Raw genomic sequence first — 23,220 nt, 5'->3', positions numbered from 1 at the left:
TGAACGACTCGTTGACAGCAGGCCCGGTTACATATGTAACTTTTCAGTTGTGTACAGGCCTTTACCAGTATGGTAAAAGCCCGGCGTGTGCTCTAGCCATAGCAATTCATGGGGCGGGCTAGGATACAAATATAACGCTAAGTTTAAAGGTTTGACGTTTGCCAGGTATGCCTTATATACTGAGCAGTCAGAGACGAACCGATACATGTCCTTTCATGTTGTAGACTGCGCATGTCACAATCACTTCGAACATGTCCATGGCATCAGTTTGTAATGCGCATGTCCAATCGGTTACTCACTTTGAGCTAGTTAGCAATAGCTAGCTTTCAAAGAAACCGAGCTAGGGCATTTGTTCCTACAGCTATTTGGTGAAATAATTTTAAACGTTTATAAACATCACATCAACACATATGGTTGTAACACATCAGCCATAGTCACTGGCCACGAACCAATCCCCAGGCGAGGACGTCCAAAAACTAACGACAATGGTTGATGATTCGCGTTACCACAATGGTAAGAATGCTAGCTATCATGCATGAGTTGTTCAGTAGCTAACTGGCGCTAGTTAGCGCTCCACGTTTTGTTAACTTTGTTGAGTTGGTCAATATATATGACTTGAACCGCTTTGAGTGGACCACTTGTTATGTTCACCATATTAAGCAATTCATTGGCCAAACAGTTACAACAGGCTACCAAAACATCAACAGATGGTTAACGTTGGAGGCCTTTCGTGTAGTCGTACTTTAATACAGCTTGCAGATAGCCTGTGTCTGTTTGCTAGCTAGTAATGCTTGGTGTTCATGCGTGCACTTTCAGAAGTGTCCATGCAGGCAAATGTTACTTAGTAAAGCACCGACGTATTTAATCGTATGTATTCTGATTTGCCGCACAGTAACATTGCACAAATACTTTGATGTGTGAAATATCACAACATGCCTCATCTGGGCCATTTTTATGTGCTCCAGATCATGACGATCGAGCCGGAGCCGGAGGTCCAGGTCCAAAGCATCGTACACGGAAAGGCAGGGGACCGTTCAGGGCGCCCGTATACAGTGAACAGTTTTCAAAATCGAGGCATCGCGGAGGACACGGTGGGGCCGCTGGTACTGGGTCCAAGGGAAGGTTTGAAGAAAACGATGCCGACATAGCCATGATGGATGATGGTTCACAAGATGACAGTTCACAGCGTAGATTGTGAGTGTGTGTGTGTTTTCGGAACTTTACACTTGCATTGTGTTGTTTGTATTTTTGAGTGACTTGTTTGTTTTGTCAGCATAAACCCTTGCCAGCCAGTTTTGAAAATCTTGTTTATTGTTGTAGTAACCCGTATGGAAGGGCAAATGGCCGGAATCGCCGAAGAGGAGGGGATGGAGGAGGCGGTGGTGCATACCGAGGCAGACAAGGAGGAGGTGGTGGAAGAGGAGGAGGTGGAGGAGGAGGAGGGGGAAGAAATGACAGCAAAAAGTGGTTTAAAATGAGTGTGAGTTTTAGCTAACCCTTAAAAGTTATTTTGTTTAAATGCCATCAAGGGATTTAGCTGTACTTGTTATGTCACTAGCTGTAATCTGTTTCATGACATATCAAAGACATTTTGTCTATACTGACCAAGGCCAGTTTATTTGTTTTTATCTGTGACGAGTGCAAGGCATTGGCCTGGCTGATGTCAGACCTATCATTTTTCCTCAGATACCACATGGTAAAAAGTACGACAAGGAGTGGCTGCTGACAGCACTACGGAATCTGTGCTCTGTGCCTTTTCTTCCTGTTCATGTAAGTCTTTGTCACCCTTATTCAAATGTTATGGTTAATGTTGCTATTGGAAACGCAATACCAAATTGACATCAAGGGAACCAAATAATATCCGGAAATGAAAATGTAGTGCATAATAATAGTTCATTTATCATATTTTCTAACGTTCATTATTTTTGCAATTATTTCATCGCTATGACATTCGTTTATGTGTCGTATGAATATGAGTGTTTCATTTAAAGGATTTGTCCCTAATTGCTAATGATGGCAAGTCCTCCTCTTGTGTCCACAGTATCATATAGATGGCCATAGAGCTATGTTCTATATTGAGGATTCCACAACTGCAAGTGCTTTGGCAAAAGTCTCACGAAAGATCACAGATAAAGAAGGCTACAAGGTACGTCCGTTTTATGACTACAGCTGTTGCATGTTTCTCTCCTCTTTTTTGAAAGGAAATATTGTTTAGCATAGATGCATGTTTGAAGTGCCCTTGAGCAAGGCACCTAACCCCGATCACTGTTCCCCGGGCGCGGGCAAAGGCAGCTCACTGCTCCGGGTTAGTGTGTAACCTCACTTCACTGTGTGTGTGTGTGTGTCACTTCCCGGAAGGGTTAAATGCAGAGGTGAATTTCAGAGTGTGTGTGTCTACACCACCTCTGCCATAGAGAGGACTTTCACTTTCACTTTCACTTTAACGAGACGTTGTGTCCTCTCCAGGTGAATGTTCTGATGAGTCCGTGTACTCCCCCTGCCTTCATCACCACGGAGTTAAAGCCAGAAGATCTGGAACACTTAAAGGTAAATAATAATATTAATGCATTTTATTTGTATAGCACACTTTCACATACAAAGATGTCTCAAGGTGCTTAACAGGGTCACAATAGCAATTTAAAACAGTGCATACAAAAACAATACAGAAAAGAAATAAAAATAAAAAAACAGAAACCAGGACTTATATATAAAAAAGATGGGTTTTGAGGTGGGATTTAAAAGTACGATGGTGTGACATTTATGCTATGATGATGTACGACATATGACAGTACTATTCTGTGTCTAGTAGAAAGTGATCTGGTTGGTTTTATGTAGTCATGTTGAATTGTGTTGTGTCTTATTTCTTCTCTTTCTCCCTTATCAGCAATGTATGGCCAAACGTTTTGATGGCTCCCAGCAAGCTCTTGATCTGAATAATATAAGGATAGATCCTGGTAAGAACACGTTATAGATATTTTTTTGTTGTTGGTCTTACCTTCTGGTCATGTATCCCTTTGTTCCATGAGTATCGTGATAGATTGGCATCATCACTTCCTTGTGATATTGTTATTACGTGGTTGGTTGGCTGATTACAGGCTTACAATCATTTTGAAATCCAAACATTTTTAGATCAATGCAAAGCATCTATATTGCATAAGGCAATCAAGGTTAGAACAAATAACCAGAAGCTGGCACTCACTGATTAGAACCTGAACACCACATCCATTGTAAATAAATGCAGCCATGTAGAAATTACTGGGGGAGTATTAGTGATGGTAGAACGACTACAAGGTTGCTTCACCTAACCAGTGGTAGTACCCCATTAGAATGTCTCACTTATGATATTCCTCACTGTTCTTTCTTTCCCACAGACTTGGTGTCCCAGAACATAGAGGTTGTGTTGACGAGAAAGAATTCCATGCAGGCAGTTATTAAAATCATTGAAGAAAACATTCCAGAGGTGAGACATGACATTGGTTAAAGTGTAAACAAGATTTCTGCTACTTGCATCCCATGTCTTGAAAAGGAACGAGAGATATTTTTTTATTTACCTCAACACGCACAAGCTTGACTATTTATTATCTGTCTATGATGGAAAAAGCGGTTTCCTGGTCCTTTCCTAATTTGCATTCTCCTCTTCAATATCTTCCCTTTAAAGCTGTTGTGTTTAAACCTGAGCAACAACAGGCTGTACCGACTTGACGACTTCTCCAGTATTGTATCCAAGGTGCCAAACCTGAAGATTTTGAATCTCTCCCACAATGAGGTGGGTCTCTTATAGTGAATGAAAACGTTGATAGTGCCGAGTTGCCATGGGAATACGGCTGGTCTACGGCTGGTTTCTGATGAATCATTTTTGCTTGTTCAGATTAGATCTGAAAGGGAACTGGACAAGCTGAAGGGCCTCAGACTGGCAGAGCTGTGGTTGGAAGGAAACCCCGTCTGTCAGCATTTTAAGGACCAGACCATATACATCAGGTTAGTCCAGCATGAGCTGACCTCAGTCCACTGAGGGAATGTGAAAAACATGAGAGGATGACAGTTGTTTGTGTTTATTATTTGCCTATTTTATTTAGCTTATCTATTACTTTTGCCTTTTCCTTGATTTGGAAATTAAAAGAAATGCACTGCCCCTTTAAATAGCACTTCTTATTTGCATATAAGACAAAGGTAAGGCAGGTTACAGCAGCAAGGTACCACAGACGTAAAATAATGCATTGTTTAAATATGAGTGTAGTGTATGCTGTTCTCTGACTTCCATTCTTATACGGCATATAGCACAAATGTTTCCACTACTTTTCACCATTGTTCAGAAAGGAGACCTCATGCACATAGCTTGAACATTAGAATGTCACACCAGTGTCATCTAATAAGTCTCAAATCACCACGGCACTCTCTTCTCCTCAAGGCTGGGCCAGGCTCACGGTTTACCAAAACAACAGAGCCCGCTCGCTCACACGGCTTTCACCTGCTAGTTTACCTCCGTCATGCCCCAGCTCTCAAATCAAATCAAATCAAACTTTAGGAAGTAAGAAATGCCCTGACCATACTAACTTAACATGGCCACTCGATGTCCAGCCACTGCCTCCAGCACCCAACCAAAAATCCACTCCTCCTCCTCCGCCTCAATATGCATCATGTACATTACACCCAGGGCTCTGCTCAGGAAGTGCTGCGATAGCGATATTCAACGATAGGACTCTGTGCTTTTTTTCATTGCATCACCATCTGTTTTCCCTGCCTCACACTCTGAATGAACTGCTTGTGTCATCCTTTTACACGCTATGTAGGCCACGCCCCCCTTCTCCAGAGGTCACCACACACCTTTTGTCATTCAAAATTGAAAACGGAAGCCATTTTCTATTTGCACATTCAGGTGTGCCCCACAAAAAGTGATTATGTGTGTTTTTTTCCTGTTTCACCTGTAAAAAAAAAAGACGCTGCCTTTGAAGGCCGTCTTTCACCAGCAAACAAGGAAGTAAACCTCAAGTGGCTTTTGTTAACACCAGCTCTTTAAGCCTCTGTCGTAGTGATCCAGTCTGCGCTATTGTCCATCCACCTCACGCTTTTTTGTCAGTGAAGACGGCTGGTTAGCCATTGACGGGTAAGATCCCACCTCCATTCTCTGGGACAACCTAAGGCAGGCACAGCCAAAAAACTGGCGTCATCCACACGCTTCACAGAGAAGACGTGAGCAGACAGTCTGAGCGGTACACCAGCCGACTGGAGAGTCAGGGACCCATTCCTGAACATCCTGAGTGAGCACTGAGCTCAAGGGCACACGTGGAAAAGGGCAATTATCTTGGTGCCACCAGGCAGAACTGCACCTCCCCTCACCTCTACTTGACCATGGCTTCCTAGTTTGACTCAGCCAGACCTCTGTCCCTGCTGACTGAAGCACCGGTCGGCTGCATCGCCGAGGCTTAACTTGCTGTGGGCACACTACGCTCCAGACCATTACATACTGAATGTGTAATGATTCATGTGGGAGATTGAAACTGAGTAGATTGTGATCCTTGGATATTATAATGTCCATGGAATCAAATCCAGTAAACATTGCAAAACTCCAGTGCTTGGAGTCTGCACACAGTGCTCTGTAGTTGGGGAGAATGCCTGGCGTTACATTTCGGTTCATTCTGATTGGCTGTGTTCTGTTCTCCTCCCCCCTTCCTCGTGTCCCGTGCTGCATGCTCTTTGGCACTAACATTTTCTGCCCTTCATGTGGGTGTGCTTTCCCTTTCATTTCCTACTAATTAAACCTTTATTCGACACCCTTGCTTACCAGTCATTTTCTTTCTGCTCTTTGCATGTTTCATCTGCACAACAATGACACTAATTGGAGGAAAATGATTAAGAACTAGTTTAGAAGCCTGAGTCTCTGTTTAATGCACAGTTTTATCATATCTGTAGTTACCACAGTGTACGGCGGCAACTCTCTCTTGACTGTTTCGTGGTTCTCTCCCTAACGCTTGCGCTTGTCCTAGATCTGACGGGACCGGTTGTCCCAGATCAGACAGCATCTAACGTATGCTGATCTTCGTGTAGTCTTAATTGTACATTTCAAACCTCCTCATGATCCAAGTCGTGCACACACACACATGATATGTGCGGTTTATCTCAGGTTTTCTAAACTTAAGCTTAGTGGCCCCTTAAACTTCTGATGATGCGTAGGGCAAATCTTCGAGCATTTGTGACGGGCAATCACACGATCGATTTCTATTGTTCTGATTGGATGATCCCATAACAAGTGGTGGCCCACTGATGATTCCATTCTCAATTTAAATTTGTTAAAAAAGTGCCTGGACAACATCGTTCAGCGATTTGAATCATTGCTGAAAAGGTTGCCCTATGTATCACCCCCACCCTTTGAGCAGCAGCTCTGTGCTCGTGCACCTGACCTGCCCTGTCTGGTTCATAGTAGAGTGGGCAGCTGCACACTCACACTACTGGTCACCACCCCCCCATGCCCTCACGCTTCCCCCACTCCTGCGAGACTGCGGGGGATGCTGGTGAGCCCCGCTGAGGGGTAAGTACTGGTTGATGCGGAGGGTGGGTGGCGGGGTGTGCCCTTGGAAGAAGTTTGGTTGGTGTTGAATTTGTAGAAGTTACTCTGCAAAAATGTCTTAGATTTATTTTTTTTGTAAACGGCCATGCACGTTCAGGTCTGAAGGTGCCATTAAAATGAATAATGATGTAATTATCATCCGATGGTTTATTGCAAAACACAGCTGGGTTTAATTGTTGTGTGAGTGTTTTTTTTAAAAAAAATTACACTTTAGTTGGTGGTGGGTTGGTCTTTCTAGTGTGCGCTCACACATAGATGCTTAGTGATTGTGGTTCCTTTGCTGTGGACACCATAGCCAAATCACCAAATGAACAGCTGCTCATCATTACATTCTGCTATGCTCCTAAAGTACAGCAGGATAGGCTCTTCTAGTGCCAATAAGATGCATTGCAAAGCTCATTTGTCTTTGGTGACCATAAAAGCCTATGAAATCCATAAAGTGTTGAGCTTTGGGAAGGGACTGTTCCAAGGTACCTCTGCCTATCCCCTACAGGGGTAGATGGGGTAGGCTCTGGGTCAGGGCTGCTGGTGGAGTCTAGGTTCAGTCTAGGTTCAGACACTTGAGTGCCTTCACATGTACACAACGCGACATTTTAATTTTCTAATTGGCACAACCCAGGCTGAAGTAATATGTGGAATCAGTGGGTTCAGTACCTGGATGTAATGCATACAGTGAGGCCTAGATCAGTCATGATCTGTATGTAATAACCCTGTGCTTCGTTTGTTCTCTCTTGTGTGTTTTGAATGTTGGACAGTGCCGTTCGGGAGAGACTCCCCAGACTGCTTAAACTGGTATGTCCATTTTTGATTCTAATTTATTATTAACCAGCTTTATTTCCTTTGAGACTTGGGGTGATCATGGTCAGTCTGCAGCAGCATGGACGGGCTCTGTTCTCTGGACGATACTCTGACATTTACCTGATGTTTACCAGATGATTACCTGACGTTTACCTGACGTTTACCAGACGTTTACCAGACGTTTACCAGACGTTTACCAGACGTTTACCAGACGTTTACCAGATGATTACCTGACGTTTACCTGACGTTTACCAGACGTTTACCAGACGTTTACCAGACGTTTACCAGACGTTTACCAGATGTTTACCTGACGTTTACCTGACGTTTACCAGACGTTTACCTGACGTTTGCCAGACGTTTACCTGACAGTTACCTGTGTGCCCTAGGATGGAAACGACCTCCCTGCCCCCATTGGATTTGACCTTGAAGTGACCCCCGCTGTTCTGCCGGCGTGTAAGGTAATGCCGGCTTGCTTTGTGTGTCCAAAAAAAGTACTGCTGACGAGGGCGTTCAAAAACAGAAGAAAATCCTCCAAACGAAACTGTTATTAAATAGAACATGTTTACAGAAATATCAATCTAAGTGTTCCACTGCTTTATAATAAATACTTTTTTTTTTTTTTATCTCTCCCTTCTCACCGTACAGCCCAGTCACTTTGGCTCAGAGGAAATAAAGACTCCAGTCTTGGTCTTCCTACAACAGTAAGATTTCCTGTTTCACACATTCTGTCTAGGTGTGTGTTAAGCACATGGAGATGATTGAAAGTGAAAGTGTGTTGATTTCTCCCCCCCCCCCCGACTCCTCAGGTACTACAGCGTGTATGACTCGGCTGACAGACAGCCTCTCCTGGACGCCTACCACGACACGGCCACCTTCTCCCTGACCATCCCCTTCTTCGGACAGAACCCCTCCAAGTATGCGTCACTCACTCCTCCACAGGCCTCTGGGGCTTTTCCATACCATTACTTTAGTTCTAAAGACACTAAGATGTTGCAGTGTGGAGTAGGCAATGAGCATTTTGATGTACACTCTGAGGTCCAGAGGTTCTACAGCTGGACTGTAATATTGTCAACAAATGTTAGTGTGTCAGGTTTCAGGTCTCAGAAAGCATTGCATTTAGGTTGTGCGTATACATATGCAGGCACACATGATACTTAGCCAATCATAAAACCGTACTTGATCTGTTTTAAACAAGAACTCAAATCAAGCCAAATAAATAGGCTATATAAGTGTGCCGATCTCTGGTGTTAGGGGGTTGGTGTTTCCTCACTGTCAAACGGGGGCTGCCATGAAACGTTTGGGAACCACTGCTCTCACTTTGGCATGACGCCTAACCAGCACTCTTTTCCTGTAAGGCCCACCTTTTTTGTTTATGTTTAACCTCCCTTTGAGCGCCACCATAAGGGGCAGTTTAGAAATTTAAAATGCCATTAATGTTGTAGTCATGCTCAGGCCCATTTATTTTCACTATGGTTGTCTCCAGACATGTATGTTAATCCTCACCTAACCTCGATTTCACATTTTTCTGACTAGTATTAGATGTCTGTGATGAGGGTGCATTTTGCATGTTGTTTCTTAAATAGACATCTCTGTAAATCTTCTAATATTTTAATAATATTTTCTTTTAGATGTACTTTAGGAGACTACCAAAAAGACAGTCGCAACCTGAAAAGGATGAAAGACCCAAGTAAGTGCGCTCCCACGTAGTTTAATACAATATGAATTCTTTATTTCTGTAATTTAAAACGTATGTGCTGACTGTTTGGCAAACTTTTTGCTGTGCAGCCACCCGATTCCGACTCCTGAAGCACACACGTCTTAATGTGGTGGCCTTCCTGAACGAACTCCCCAAAACTCAACATGACATTGCCTCTTTCAACGTTGACGTGAACACCTTTACAGTGAGTTCACATACCAAATTCTCTCATTTCATTGTGTGTACACGCAATGTTCTAACTTATTTTTGTCTCTCACTCCTCAATATAGAATACACTCTTGTCGTTCACGGTCAGTGGAGTGTTCAAAGAAGGTGAATATATATATATACTTGAGGTTTTAGTAGGCACATTTCCGTCCTATTCCAATTGAAGTAACGATTGTAAAACTGTTTGTCCGACTTTTTTCTTTTCTTGTACTAGTGGATGGTAAATGTCGAGAGTCCTTCAGGGCATTCTCACGTGTCTTCATTGCAGTACCAGCAGGAAATTCAAGGTTAGGATTTGGCAATTGCTATTAGGCAAACTTGTGGTTTTCTCGTTAGACTGCTATAACTTGATGCCAGATGTTCCTCAAACAAGCAACCATGTCTTTCAACATACCAATCTGTCTGCTCTGCTGTGTGGCCTGGCCCGCAGTCTGTGCATAGTGAACGACGAGATGTTCGTGAGAAACGCCACGACGGAAGAGATCCGCAAAGCGTTCGTGGCTCCTGCACCAACCCCCTCCAGCAGCCCGGTGCCCACACTGACCGCCGCCCAGCAGGAAATGCTCAACGCCTTCTCCGTGCAGTCGGGCATGAACCTGGAGTGGTCTCAGAAGTGAGTCCCGTGCTTCCTACTCGCTTAGGGTTCGAATACACATAAGCGTTGTTTTAAAAATGGGACGCTAGAGAATGCATTGATTCCTATGGTACGGCGCTTTGCGTGTGCGCCTACGCAAAGCGCGCCAAACCATAGGAATCAATGCATTTTCGAGCGTCCCGTTTTTAAAACAACGCTTATGTGTATTCGAAACCCTTACACTTCTTTTGTTTTTTTGGTTATTCTGAAACATGGGTCTTTGTTTCCATCTTGTATTTTTTAACACAACAAACAGTTAACAGGATTAATGTATTCAATCCTTTCGCCCCCCAGGTGTCTTCTGGATAACGAGTGGGATTTTGCTAAAGCTGCTAAAATTTTTACAGATCTTAAGGTAAATGCATGAAGCTAAATTTTCCAAAAAACATCTTGTTTTGAGAGCGTAATTTGTGTTCAGTTTTCTTAATGATTAGAAGCCGTTATGGATGAGTGTACTCATCAGGAAAAATATATGTATTTAAATCAGGTTTTCTTTCTTTTCCACAGGCTCACGGGAAAATCCCAGATGTCGCTTTTATAAAGTGAAGCTGTTTCCTCGTTCTGTCATGAAATGTACATACATGTACATTTATTTTTACAAGCATCAATAGAATTTTACAACCTCCTCTTGCACTATGAATTATGAATAAAATATCAAAACGATCTTATGTTGTGTGCCAACCTCTGCCGACTTTTTTTATATTTGTTATTTATAAAGCGCCGTGGAGGAAGGATACATTAATACAATATAAAGTTGACAACAATCTTTACATCATGTATACTGCTATTCAAAAGTGTGGAATCACTCAGAAAATGTCATGCTTTTATCCTTCAGGTTGGTTGCAAAATAAAGACTATACAGTCAAGACATAGGTTAGATTCGTTTTTCCTGTTGTGCTTCAAACTTCACTTCATTAATTGCAAATATAGAAATGTTCTCTCACGCTGTCGGAAACCCTTTGCTCAAATTGGATTGGCTTTTTTTCTGCCCTATGGTCACACTGCTCCCACAACAGCTCAACAGGGTTAATATCCAGTGACAGCACTGGCCAATCTATTACGCACTGAATATCATCAGACCACTGCTTCCTTTAATAGGTATTGAATTATACGGAATAGTGCTTTAGGTCATAGTCCTGTTGTAGGATTAAATGCACTACTATAAAGCGGGATATGTTCACAGGGTATGGCATGGTGTTGCAACATGGAGTGATAACCTTCCTTGTGTAAGATTCATTTTACTCTGTACAAATTTCCCACTTTATCAGCACTCACATTTCCCAACTGGGTTTGACCGGGCATTTTTCCCATTTGCCCTCCCTGATCCAAACACGTCATTTTTTACCCCCAATCATCCTCTGTCCTGGGTCGGCCCTTTTAGTTTCTCCTTCTGTTTTTGCCAGGATCAGAATACGCTTTTTGATTGGAATGCTGGTCTTTTTAGCCAACGTTTCAGAGTCGTCTCTTCACTGATGAAGATGACTTGCGTTTTTAACACAGCTTGCAGATGAAGACCTGTGAGGTATCGGTTTCTCAAACTGGAGGTTTTTGGCCTGCCACCCAGCTGTGCACCAGGGTCTCCCGCTTTTCTCGATCCCGTTTAGTGCCAGTTTGCACTTTTCTGTGAATTAAGTCACGTAAACCTAGGATGTTCAGTTTCTTGGTAACCTTTTGTAAGTAATAGTCTTAAGTTCTCCATAACAGACTGACAAGTTCTTTATTTCTGGTCAGTTTTAGACTATAGCTGAACCCAAAAAATACTGATGTTTCAGGTACTTGCTACCAAAACACTTCAGCAGCACAAACATATATACAATAGGGTTGTATAATGATAAATGAGCCTTTTCACATTATTTAGGATTAGCTAACATAATGTGCAATTTCAACACAAGAGTGATGACAAAAAGAGGACCTTTCTCTGGCTGATTTTTAATGAAATATTTACATTGACAGCATTCAAAATGTCTAGACCTGTGTTGGATGGATTTCCTTTAAAAAAACAAAGGCATTTGAGACTCAACTTTTGAACAGTGCTGTACTTTATTAGTCTCAGAAATAAATTTTGTAAACAGGGATATTTTGTGTAACATGGTTTCTGCATAGCTATGTGAAAAAATTAATATTGTGCGTCTCAGCTCGATTCCTTTTCACTTTAGATTCCGAGGGATACTGTCGGGTGATCTATGGACCAGGCTGTAAAGCCAGGTCTAAGCCAAATCTGACATGATGTTGGTTGCCAAGCTACAGGTTAGCCCTGTGCCATCCGGTTCCACGTTGATTTTCTTGACCACGCCATCTTCAACCAGCATGGAGTACCTAAGGAATTCAGACGAGACGGATCAGCAGAGAACTCGGAACCATGTGCCTGCTCATGAAGACTGCCACCCAGTGGACTGCTGCTAAACTCGAGCCTTGGACTTGATCCAACTGACACATTTGATTCAGCATTCGCCCTCTAAGCGGTCTAGAATAGGCCTACCACTACTGGATGTGACGTTGTCGTTACGCAGTACGGAATTCTGGGTAAAGCTGATACACGGAGTTAGCAAGAAGGATTTTTGCAGTTCTGTGAACAGTAATACCATAGCCTGATGACTGCAGTAGTAATCATCTAAAGTTATCTTACTCCCTGTGTATATGGAAGAAGAGAAACACTGCATGTTTAACAACAAAAAGGAGAACAAATTCATAGAGTGGTAATACCTTTTGGATCTTTGGTTTCCAAGAGCTTGCACAATCTGATCACTGTCCAGTAACAGATCCACAGCCTAGATAACGCAAAAGCAGGGCTGCACTAAGAAAACAGTACATTCCACAGTATATCAAAACTACACGTTTACTTTAAATAGCCACTCACCTTTGTGAAAGCTCCTGTGGGATCGGCAAGCATTCTCACCTATGGATTAAAAAAGGTTCTTATTAATAATTAATCAAAAATAAAGAAGTCACAGTATGCAAAGCTATTAGCCACTAGTTAACAGTATGTCCATATTTCTGGTACAATGTTACAGCACTGAAAATGTAATATTAGCACTAGCGTAGGTTCACTTGGCTTTACGTGTGTTACACTGGGACCTTCCAACAGCCCAGTATAAATGACCTGATTTCGTCCACTACTTACTTTGCCATCCGTTCCATGTTCTTTGCCCCAAGCTGCCATGACAAATGCGTCATTTACAGAGACACAGGCCACTTCCTGTATGCCTTTGCTTTTAAGTTGCGCAGCTTGCTCCACAAACCCAGGAAGGTGAGTCTAAATTTCAACATGGTAAAAAAAAAAAAAAAACCTCTATCACAACAATGCATCTTGACCAACGCATATCTGTAAGCTTACTGCAAAAATCTGTAAGGGTCATTTTTGATAAAGTATTTTTTTGAAAGTCACAGACGAACAGACCTTGGAACACCCTGGCGTGAAGGCTCCTGGGACAGCAAATAGCACACCTTTCTTCCCCTTGAAGAGCTGATCCATGGACACCTTGTTCCCAGGCTCTCCCTCCTGGACCTCAACTGCAGGCAGAGTCTCTCCCACCTAAATACACATAGAGGTAATCTGTTTTAAGTAGATGTTGCTATGTAGATAATACTAAAGGTGCAATTCACAGATGATTTACAACTCTGATACATTTCTTTTTAATTTCCTCACAAGGCAAAAATATCTTTTCAGAATCAGAATCAGCTTTAATTGGCCAAGTTAGTTTGCACAAACAAGGAATTTGTCTTGGTGCAGTGGCTCTCACTGTGCTTACACATATTACTCAAAATATACATCACAACACAAAACAATACAACAGTGCAAAATAAGTGTTTTGGATAGGAATGTACTGTATAATTCCATTGGTCGGTTTTTAAAAGCTGATACGCAACTGAGATGGGATAAAAACGTATAATGGCGTCATTCATTGATGCACTGCTCATCTATAAAAATCACGCTGCTACGGTGACAGGGCAATATCAACACACATGCGCATAACAAAGGATACTACTGAATACTATCAGATATGCCAGAATAGTCTGTAGCCTACTAAGGGATGGATCATAGAAATTGCAGGCCACATCAATTCCTTGCCCCGATGTGCTGAAAAGACGTTTCTTATCAAATGCAATTCCTATAGCAAATGGATACCATAAATAATGTCCCTTTACATAATGTAGCTATGCTACAATAATTGGGTCGCTATATAACTACTGTCTTTATATAACGGCAAGAACTATTTTTAGATTATAAAAGTATCGTGTTTGTTAAATGCACTGTTAAACGATGCATGGTGGCTTAATTCGTTAGCAACTAGCTAACTTTAGCAATCGTCCTGACATTGTCCATCATGGCAATAACATTTCAAAACGAACAAAGGTTAGCACTGTGTAACTTAATCTATGATTCAACGTAAAATAATCTAGCTATAACTAATGTATCTCCTTTAGCCAGCCAGTACGCTAACGTAGCTACTGAACGTCACGAATTAGCGCTTAACCTTACAAACGGAATATGTTAAATTCGTCCCGAAACTGTGACAGCTAGCCCTATATATTGAGGAAACATCAGCATGGCGGCCTAGGATTTGGAACCGTTACGTTGGCTAGCCCATTTGAAGCGCATTTAATGTCCAAAACACGAAATGTGCCTTCCGCCAAGGTCAAGTTCGCACGCAGCTAACTTTTGGATGACAGCATATTATGTTGCAGAATTCAGGTGAATCCTACCTTAATCGGCATCTTGACGCAAAATGTGGTGTGCAGAGGTCTGATGTTATGGACGACTCGGGTCCCTCTGAGGATCGCTGTTGCAGGATTCATTGGTTTATATCTGCAGTAGACGTATGCGCGCTGGTTCCACAACAGGAGACGGTACTACCATCAGTCTGACCGGTTGTTCCCAAAGTTGGATGGCTCCGCCCCAATGAACATGATTTGCACCTGCTATGCCTCTCCGGGCTTTGCATAATCGCTTTCAATCAAAACTAAACTGATTCGTGTTTGGTCTAGAGTGGACTAATACATTTCTTTAAATGGAAATCTGTGGAGGAGATAGAACATAAACTAAAGCGTTTCCTGAAGAAAATCATTTTAACCTAACACAGCTTTAAAAAGAATGTTCCTAAACAAGATATTAAAATTAAAGTAAACCAAAAGAAATACAAATGTGCTACTGTAAAGGACTGTATTAGTTATGAAGGATAAAGTAGAATAAAGGATTTACTGACCTAAACAGATGAAATTAAGTTGTGACAGTCAAACTGAGGAAACTGTCAAACTGAGGAAATTGTGACTACACATGTGACAACACATGACTTGTGTTAAACTTATTTTTTGGTGTAAATATGCAGGTATTAGTTAATTGTCTATTCTTGTTATAAGCTTAGCCACTATGTTATTTTGTGGGTTTTGAAAGCCAAATTATTTGCAAAGCAGGCCCAGTCCACCTCCATATCTATTTACCTTTTCTTTTGTGATTTCTCACCCTGCTCTTTCTTTCTTGGATTCTGATAGGCTTTTGGCCTAGATTCTGCTTGGCTGAAGATTTTCTGAATTCTGATTAGATGATTTGGTCACGAACAGCCACATCAGGATCCTGAAAAAAACAAAACAGAAACTAGGGCTGTACCTCAAAGCCGGTTCACACTGTTACAAGGAAACATGTCTTCAACCTGGAAACTGTTGCAGAACAGGCTTTAGGATCCAGACAATCATCATTCAGAGAAGGAACAGCCCATCAGAATCCAGGAAACTGTAAAGCTATCAAAATCTAGAAAGAATAAAACTAAACAGAATCCAAGACAGCTCACAGTTGATGAGATTCCAGTAACAGACCATCAATCATGAGAAAGAAAGCCCATTAAAAAATGTAAACGGTTGCCTGGTAATACTTCCCAAACCTTTGACTGCATTCAATTAGCTGACTGAATATAATCCATCACAATTGTGTTGCTTTAGAAGTGTTGCTTAAAAACAGTGGCTGAAACTATGTTGCAACTTGCAGGTGAATCAATAAACTCATTAAGAGAATGTTGTGTTTGAACTTGCAACTAGGATACACACCTCCAGTTACTGACTCGTATCTTGTAGCCAAACACATGTTCACATATCAGTCTGGAAACAGTCAAATGTGAAATAAATGTGAGTGGGAACAATAGCATTAATGCCATCTTGAAGGCAGGGTTTAAAGGATGATTATAGGTCTTTGGCTAAAAGTACAGTGAAATGCAAAAGGTATGGGGTCGGACTTACCAAAATAAGCAACGTGCTTTGGTTTCTCATTTCTAACAAGTTGTTTCCACTGTGAACTCTTGTCACATCTAGCGCTGAAGTCACATATCTGCTCCTGCAAGTTTCAGACAGCAATTCTAATTCGCTGAACCCAGTGACAAGGGCCGCATTAAAAAGGCCAAGAAAACCTATTCTCAGGTTTCAACGACATGTAACTCAGCTCATTAATGGCATGTTTCCAACCACACTGGAGGCATTGTCTGAGGCTGGATTTCAGATGACTTTCCCTTTGTCATCTCCTAAACCATGCCCCATAGTGGCTTTTGTCACATAACCTGACACCCTTACACTCCAAGGACAAGTGACCAGACCTGGCTTTATAGTCAAAAAGAATACCCAGTGCCAGTGGGGGGAGCGTTATGGAGGAAGGGTTGGATAAGTTGGCCTGGCATTCATTTACATTTAGCAGACGCTTTTATCCAAAGCGACTTACAAGTAAATTGCATTTATACATCAGGAGCAGTTTTTAGGGGTTCAGTGCCTTGCTCAAGGACACTTAGACACTTGGTAAGGAGGAGTGGGGAATCAAACTTGCAACCTTCCGATTACTAAACGACTCCTCTACCCCCTATACCACATTCGCCTCTGAATCAGTGAATGTATGTGATTTAATTATTGTAATGTATGTGTTTGTTATTTATACAAATATAATCAAGTGATGTGCTGTGTGAGATAATAATGAGTTTTCACGTGATTGTATAGCTCCTTTATTAGCTAGAAACATTCCATGATAAACCATTCATTCAGTCGTACACCCACACCATCTGTGAGCTTGACATTTCTTTATACAAGTCAAGGCGTAAAGGAACTGCAGGGCAATCGTGTTTCATTGCAACTCATCTTATATAGCATGTGCTGCAAAGTTTCAACAGATTTCAGAATCCAACTGCAAAGCAGGTATTCCCTCTCTGCTAGTTCGTGAAAACTATACCGTTGCTCTCAGTAGCATGTCAGCAGATTATTATTAAGATTATTTTTGATCAGTTAAGATAAAACTAAAACATTTACAGGATGCTATCTAAGAGCTGGCAAGGCAGCCAGAAATAATTAAATTAAATTGTATTTATTTATTCGGTAACATTAACACTGTGCATTCTCTCAAAGCACAGAGCTCAAGGCCTCAGCCCCCCTAGAGCAAGAAGGAAGAAGTCCCTTCTACCAGGAAGAAACCTTGGTCAGAACCCAGCTCGAAAGGGAACCCATCTCCTTGAAGCCAGAACCCATTCTTGTAAAAAAAAGTGTTGAAATATAGTCTCAATATTTATAGCTTGAATCAGTTTAATTATTAATTATATCATTATATCATTAACTATTCTGGCAAAAGTTTGAAGTTGTGTTTCAGATATCAAATGTTTCTGGGAGAGTGGCTACAGTAGAGCTTGATAGTTAGAAGAATTGAAGTTTGACAGAACAATTTGTAAATGCCTTATTCCTAAGACAGAACACTGAGTTTGACACTGAAACACTCAGAATGTTACGTCTGGTAAAGAATATATATGTTATCTTGGACCATGAAGTGCACATGGACCAAGATGTGTTAAGCTTGCTGCGCAGCTAATTCATGCACTAAGTTATGCTCAACTGGAACTGTTTACAAGCACTGTGCTTATAGATTTGCTTCTCACTAACACTTTTGGGGTTCCTACTAGAATCAAAAGCGTGACTAGTTAAGCTTACTTAAATTGTGTGGATTTGGGAGGTGTTCACAAACTTGATTTTAGCGTTCAGATTAGGCTGGTATGTGATGTCAGAGATAAGCTCAGAGGGGCATTTATGAAGGCCTGTCCCATTTAGGGATTCTGAAACGTCTTACACACACACACACACACAAGTCTGTATACTGAAACGGTGTAAACACATTTAGGTCCTTTTTCTGTTACATATACACAAACTCATACGTCATGCTAATTCGTTTGTTACATATCCCTAAAATGTATACTTATAGCCCAAATCCACACAATTTCAGTAAGCTTAGCTAGTCTAGTAGGAACCCCAAAATTGTTAGTGAGAAGCAAAAAAAATCATCTGACATAGACTAGGGGTGATGGCAGCAACCTTAATTAAATGACCAAGAGGTTTGTGGAAGTGTAAAATCCATAGGTCTACTCCAGTCACACAGTTCACACCTATGGTTCTGGTGCTGGTTCTACACACATGCATTCCTGGACAACAGGTGAACAGAGAAGAAACACGACAGACGGACAGGACAAAAGTCAAATGAGACCGACGATGTGTGATGGCGTCTGTTAATTTATTACAAAACACAAAACACCAACAATCTTTTGTTTAAAATATCCCTAGTTTCCTCTGGTGTTTTTAGAACTTTTCTCTTGTCTCACAGTGATTCAATATGAACAAGTCGTTGAGATAAGTCACTACTGATGAACCATTTAGCTTGACGGAAAGAAACGGTACACAGAGACATTCACAACCATTAGACTGAAACCCACACACGAAACAAACAAAAACAATAATATTAACAAACATCAGCAAATTGAGTAAAAAATAGAATTTAATCTTTTTTAAATACAATATTTTTAAAATACAAATATTGATTTGTTCGTTAACTTAATAATAAGCTTCATTATTACTATTGATTATTACCACATATTACGTCTGAGGTTTGATTTACAATATGTGAATATACAGGGAAATGTGAAACAATGTTTTGGTAATCAGTTGTATTGCTTTTTTACATAAATATACACAAACATACTAAACATCTATAGATGACCTTAAATTATCTCTAAATTATGTGAGCTCTCAAAACACCTTAATATTGGACAGACAGATGGCAATATATAATGATTATCCATATGGAACACCATGGTAGTATAATTATAACATTAGAGATATTATTGACACAAACATCAACATTTTTACAACTCTGTATGGACCCAGATATCCATGATTATGTACACATTCTATGCTCTCAAGAAAACATGTACTTGAGCGTACAAAAATCAATGGAAAATAACAAAAACTAAACATATATTGTTTTCAGGGCCAAAAAACTATGGTTTATAGAGAAGTAGATAAAAATAATCTGTCTAAAACAAATACATAAAAGTCTGTCATCGCACACCCAGTCTCATACTGTACTGAATACCATTCAACAGTAAGGCTGGCAATGTCTGTTAGTATAAGAACATGGAAAAAATAAAAACAAACAGACTACCAGGTATCTGTCTTGCAGTGTTCAACACTACTTACAGTCTGTGTCTGAAGCCTGCAATACCAGAAACACTACTAAAAACTTACAACAAATCATTCATGTTAAAAATGTGAAGATCCCTGGTTTTGTATTTCTTCCAAAATTCAATTAGTACCCATTAATAAACCTAAGTTTGTTTTTTTTGTAGTTTTTTTTAAAACGACTTCAATAGAAAACTAACATTCACAACATTCTCTCAAATGGATTGCTGTATTTTCATACCAAACCTGAGGCCAAGCAAAACTATAGTATCCCTAAAGAGACACGGACTCATAAAAAAAAAACCATGACGTAAAACTATGAGGAAGAAAAAACAAACAAACAAACATTAGATGTCGAAGTACCCAAGCATCCTTCATTGAGACTCGAGGACACTTGTAACATGTGAAGTATGTACTTTAATATGGTAAAACACCCTGCTCTGGCCGTATCACTTCTGCTCCCAGGTTGAGGAAACAGTAGCCATTGCCAATACAGTGTACTGCATGAGTCAAATAATTTGACAGTGTACACATACAATCACGACAGCTTACAGTATGAAACTAGGAAAGCACCCTGAAAACGAACATGTAACCTCAAAATTTTAGATTCAGATTTCAGGGAATCAGATTTGCGTAGTGTGTAGTTGTGACTGCAATACCAGTGTTGATAACCGGAACACCAACTGGGTGGTCTTCTTTCAAGTGATCAAATTATGCCAGAAATGAATGACAATAAGGTAGCATAGTTGTGGGAGTCTGAACTGATTATGTTTGCATATACCAGACAAAAGTCTGAAAACAATCATCAACAGCAGTTAAAAACAAATGGACTTGGACAAAGACTTAAAAGTATGGTCTCAGGGTCCTCCCCCCTTTCCCCCCATATAATGTGAGGCTCACCGTGTTGCATTAAATGTTGCTCTGGGCCAGAACGGCTAGCAGGTAAAAGGTTCCACACAGCTTTTGAGGAGCTCAAGAGGTCAAATGTCTGTCTATAGCAAAGTCCAGCACCGGCCTGCTCCCACAGGGTGGTTCGATCAGCACGTGTCACTTTAGTTCATTTTTTAGTTGGTGTATAATCCAGAATAACAAAACATCATCGCGTATTTCGGAGGTCCAAAGCTGATTATCCATTCTGATTTCCTCTTGGATTAAACAGGCTCTTCTGAAAAGTTTTTGAAAAGATCCAACAAATGCACAATGTAATACCTCCTGGGGCTGTTGCCACCCTGCCTATAGGGCCTGGGACTGCTTTTTCCCTGATCTTGGTGCACCATCATCGGTTATGCAACACAGTGGAGTCGCTGTGTCCTATACAGTGTACTGACTTGCTCTCTCCAAACTCACACACAGACACACATACAGAGACACAGAGACACACACACACACACACACATACATACATACATTAACCTCTACTCTATCAACTCTCAGTATAAATAAAACAATTATGACTATTTTATGCTAATATATACAGACAGATATCTGAGTTAACAATCATGGTATTCCCTTTTTGGACTCAAACATTTGCTGTGTGCAACCAACACATCTCAGAGTCTACCCCAAACGGATCATTTATGTTGCATTTTTCAGTCAGAGAACCCTCATCCCTGGACGGTGCATATTACATTGCTGAATGTCGCACAGAGGAGCTTGTCGTCATCCTGCAATCCCCAATAAGGAAACTGATTACCAACTCACCACAGCCAACTAGGATGGGTCAGTTCAAGTGTCGATCCGGTTTGTGTCTGCATTTAGTCATTTAGCAGACGCTTTTGTCCAAAAGTGTCAGAGAGGACGGGAAACACAAAGGTGACATTCTGTTCACCAACCTTGCCTCTTAATAACCTCTCAGCTTAATGACGGGAAACTGACCACAACTTTGAACTCTGCGTCTATTATTACTCTCTACAAGTATATTTGTAGTTATATTGCTTTAAAAATATTGCATCTGGTTTAACATTTGCCATACTATTCTGTTTCACACTACCCACATGTAAACCATGCTGTGTGTGTGCTGTCCCTAGATTCCTGCCTGCCAGACACACAAAATGGTTTCCAAAAATCCTGTTTATGCCCGACTGTGCATATCGCAAGCAAGGTGCTTTTTTCTTTTAAACATCCTGCACACTTCTACACTACAAAAAGTTTTAGAGAGAGCAAAAATGTGTTTATAAAAGCTACAGAAAGCACACTGCATGTAGGTTTGTAAGCAATTCATTGAATGTAGTGTTGTACTGTATACTGATACTGAAAAAGCACCGTGGTACTAAAGTTTTTAAAACGGTACGATACCAGCATTTTGATAAAAAAAAAAAAAAAAAATTGATACTTTTATTATGTGAATGGCTATTTGAGCGGGCTGACAGGGATTTGTCCCTTTAAGGACACCGCTGACAGCAGTGAAGCTGCACTAGTGGCGCGTGTGACGTTACAGGAAACAGCTCTGACTGAGTTTGTAATATGAGCCGTAGCGAGTGTGGAGTGAGTCGGCAGCGACGGTGGAGATGGTGGAGACAGCGGACCACTTTTGAGTTTTGTTCAGAGACATGGCAGCATCTTCAGCAACACCTGAACTCCTCACCAGAAGGGGCAGCATCTTCAGCAACACTCGCTGACAAAGACGGGGCCTGAAGAGGACTACGGAGATATTTCGGCTATAGCAAGTGCTGTTTTACAGTGTGTCTCTCTCGCAAAGGGAGGCAACACATCAAACCTGGCCAAACATCTGTTGGACAAACATCCTGCCCTTTCCATGGCAGTGAAAGACCAGCAGGTGATAGTTCACTCCCCTGTTATGTCTATGAACAATGGAAGAGCCTCTCCGCAGTAGTAATAGACACCTTCATACATAGCCTGCCTACATAAATGCGCAGTGTAAGTCCATCAACGTAACCTCATTGCCACTCACGCGGTAAGCCCTTTATTTAGCGCTAGCTTGCTGTAATGGTGTCGCGTGGGAATAGGAGCAAAACGGTTGAAGTCAAACTGTTAATCTATATCCCCTGGCGACCTAGTAACCCTAGAAACATTAACAATAATCTTAGGCCACGGCTCCAGGGGAATGCATAACACAAGATTTCGAACAAGGGCAATGGTGTCACCTATCTACAAAGAGACTTTTCAATCAGGCATATGCCCCCAGCTAGCAAACAAGTGATCACAACATCCCTTGTACCCAAAACAGAAATCTCTAGATAGCGAAGTCACAAACGGGATTTTACACAGAGAATTGGCCACTGCCCATTTAATGTTTCAAATACTGTATAAAGACAGCACTGGAATTCTCTCTCTCTCTCTTTTTTTTCAACATTAGCCTACAAAATGTTTTCTAGGTATGGTACCGAAAGTATCAAAATTCATGACTTGGTATCGTATCGAAAAAAACTAAAATGTTGGTATTGTGACAACACTAATTGAATGCGTGTTTGTGACACGTTTGTATGAGCCTATGCTTCTTTGTTCTAGCCAAAAGCTGTGCAGTGACCACAAACAAAAGGTATGCTCACACTAGTTACACAAACAAAACAAAAACAAACTGACGTTTTTAGTTTGCAACATTTATGCTTATATGGCTTGAATGTACAATAACAGCTAATTTGTAGGAAATAACTAGAAGTTACATATATTTTTTACACTAATCTTTGAGCATATTTTTTTACGTTTTAAGTGGAATTGCAGTTGAAATGAAGTCTAATATAAATACTGCTAGTGTGTATCTTTTAGTACACAGGAATACATGGGAACTCCTATGAGATTATACACAGCTCCCTCTGACGATGTCACTCCATATCTGATGTCACTCCATCCACAGGAGAGGTAAGGGTCGATTAGGTA

At 41.1% G+C, this 23,220-nt stretch overlaps 2 protein-coding genes across 2 annotated transcripts; one reads left to right on the top strand and one right to left on the bottom strand.

Annotated features, from left to right (window-relative positions):
• Positions 1-365: 365 nt before the first annotated feature.
• nxf1b (nuclear RNA export factor 1b) lies at positions 366-10,637 on the top strand. Its single transcript, XM_080852882.1, has 21 exons — positions 366-513; positions 966-1,194; positions 1,321-1,480; positions 1,687-1,770; positions 2,042-2,146; positions 2,467-2,547; positions 2,885-2,954; positions 3,372-3,460; positions 3,659-3,766; positions 3,869-3,978; positions 7,321-7,357; positions 7,750-7,821; positions 8,009-8,064; positions 8,170-8,277; positions 8,992-9,050; positions 9,149-9,264; positions 9,350-9,392; positions 9,502-9,574; positions 9,718-9,900; positions 10,216-10,276; positions 10,429-10,637. The coding sequence occupies exons 1-21, from the start codon at positions 486-488 to the stop codon at positions 10,465-10,467; spliced, it is 1,911 nt and encodes a 636-aa protein (XP_080709008.1). The 5' UTR covers positions 366-485; the 3' UTR covers positions 10,468-10,637.
• A 1,305-nt stretch (positions 10,638-11,942) lies between these two features.
• Positions 11,943-14,791, bottom strand: prdx5 (peroxiredoxin 5). Its single transcript, XM_080852867.1, has 6 exons — positions 14,626-14,791; positions 13,319-13,453; positions 13,043-13,174; positions 12,779-12,817; positions 12,625-12,689; positions 11,943-12,237 (listed from the first exon to the last, which is right to left on the bottom strand). Exons 1-6 carry the CDS (start codon positions 14,716-14,718, stop codon positions 12,129-12,131), a joined length of 573 nt encoding a protein of 190 aa, XP_080708993.1. The 5' UTR covers positions 14,719-14,791; the 3' UTR covers positions 11,943-12,128.
• Positions 14,792-23,220: the final 8,429 nt, after the last annotated feature.

Source organism: Sprattus sprattus (genome assembly GCF_963457725.1).
Source record: "Sprattus sprattus genome assembly, chromosome: 1".
NCBI classification, from domain to species: domain Eukaryota; kingdom Metazoa; phylum Chordata; class Actinopteri; order Clupeiformes; family Clupeidae; genus Sprattus; species Sprattus sprattus.
The sequence above is the reverse complement of the archived record's forward strand: the minus strand, read 5'-3'. Positions and strand labels throughout refer to the sequence as shown.

Excerpts from the sequence above, each read along its gene's own strand:
- nxf1b (XM_080852882.1), top strand. The coding sequence starts at position 486 with ATGGTTGATGATTCGCGTTACCACAATG. Across the intron at positions 3,979-7,320 it reads GACCAGACCATATACATCAG|TGCCGTTCGGGAGAGACTCC; the intron begins GTTAGTCCAGCA and ends AATGTTGGACAG. Across the intron at positions 8,065-8,169 it reads GTCTTGGTCTTCCTACAACA|GTACTACAGCGTGTATGACT; the intron begins GTAAGATTTCCT and ends CCGACTCCTCAG.
- prdx5 (XM_080852867.1), bottom strand. The coding sequence starts at position 14,718 with ATGAATCCTGCAACAGCGATCCTCAGAGGGACCCGAGTCGTCCATAAC. Across the intron at positions 13,454-14,625 it reads GCGTCAAGATGCCGATTAAG|GTGGGAGAGACTCTGCCTGC; the intron begins GTAGGATTCACC and ends ATGTGTATTTAG. Across the intron at positions 13,175-13,318 it reads TCACGCCAGGGTGTTCCAAG|ACTCACCTTCCTGGGTTTGT; the intron begins GTCTGTTCGTCT and ends GTTGAAATTTAG.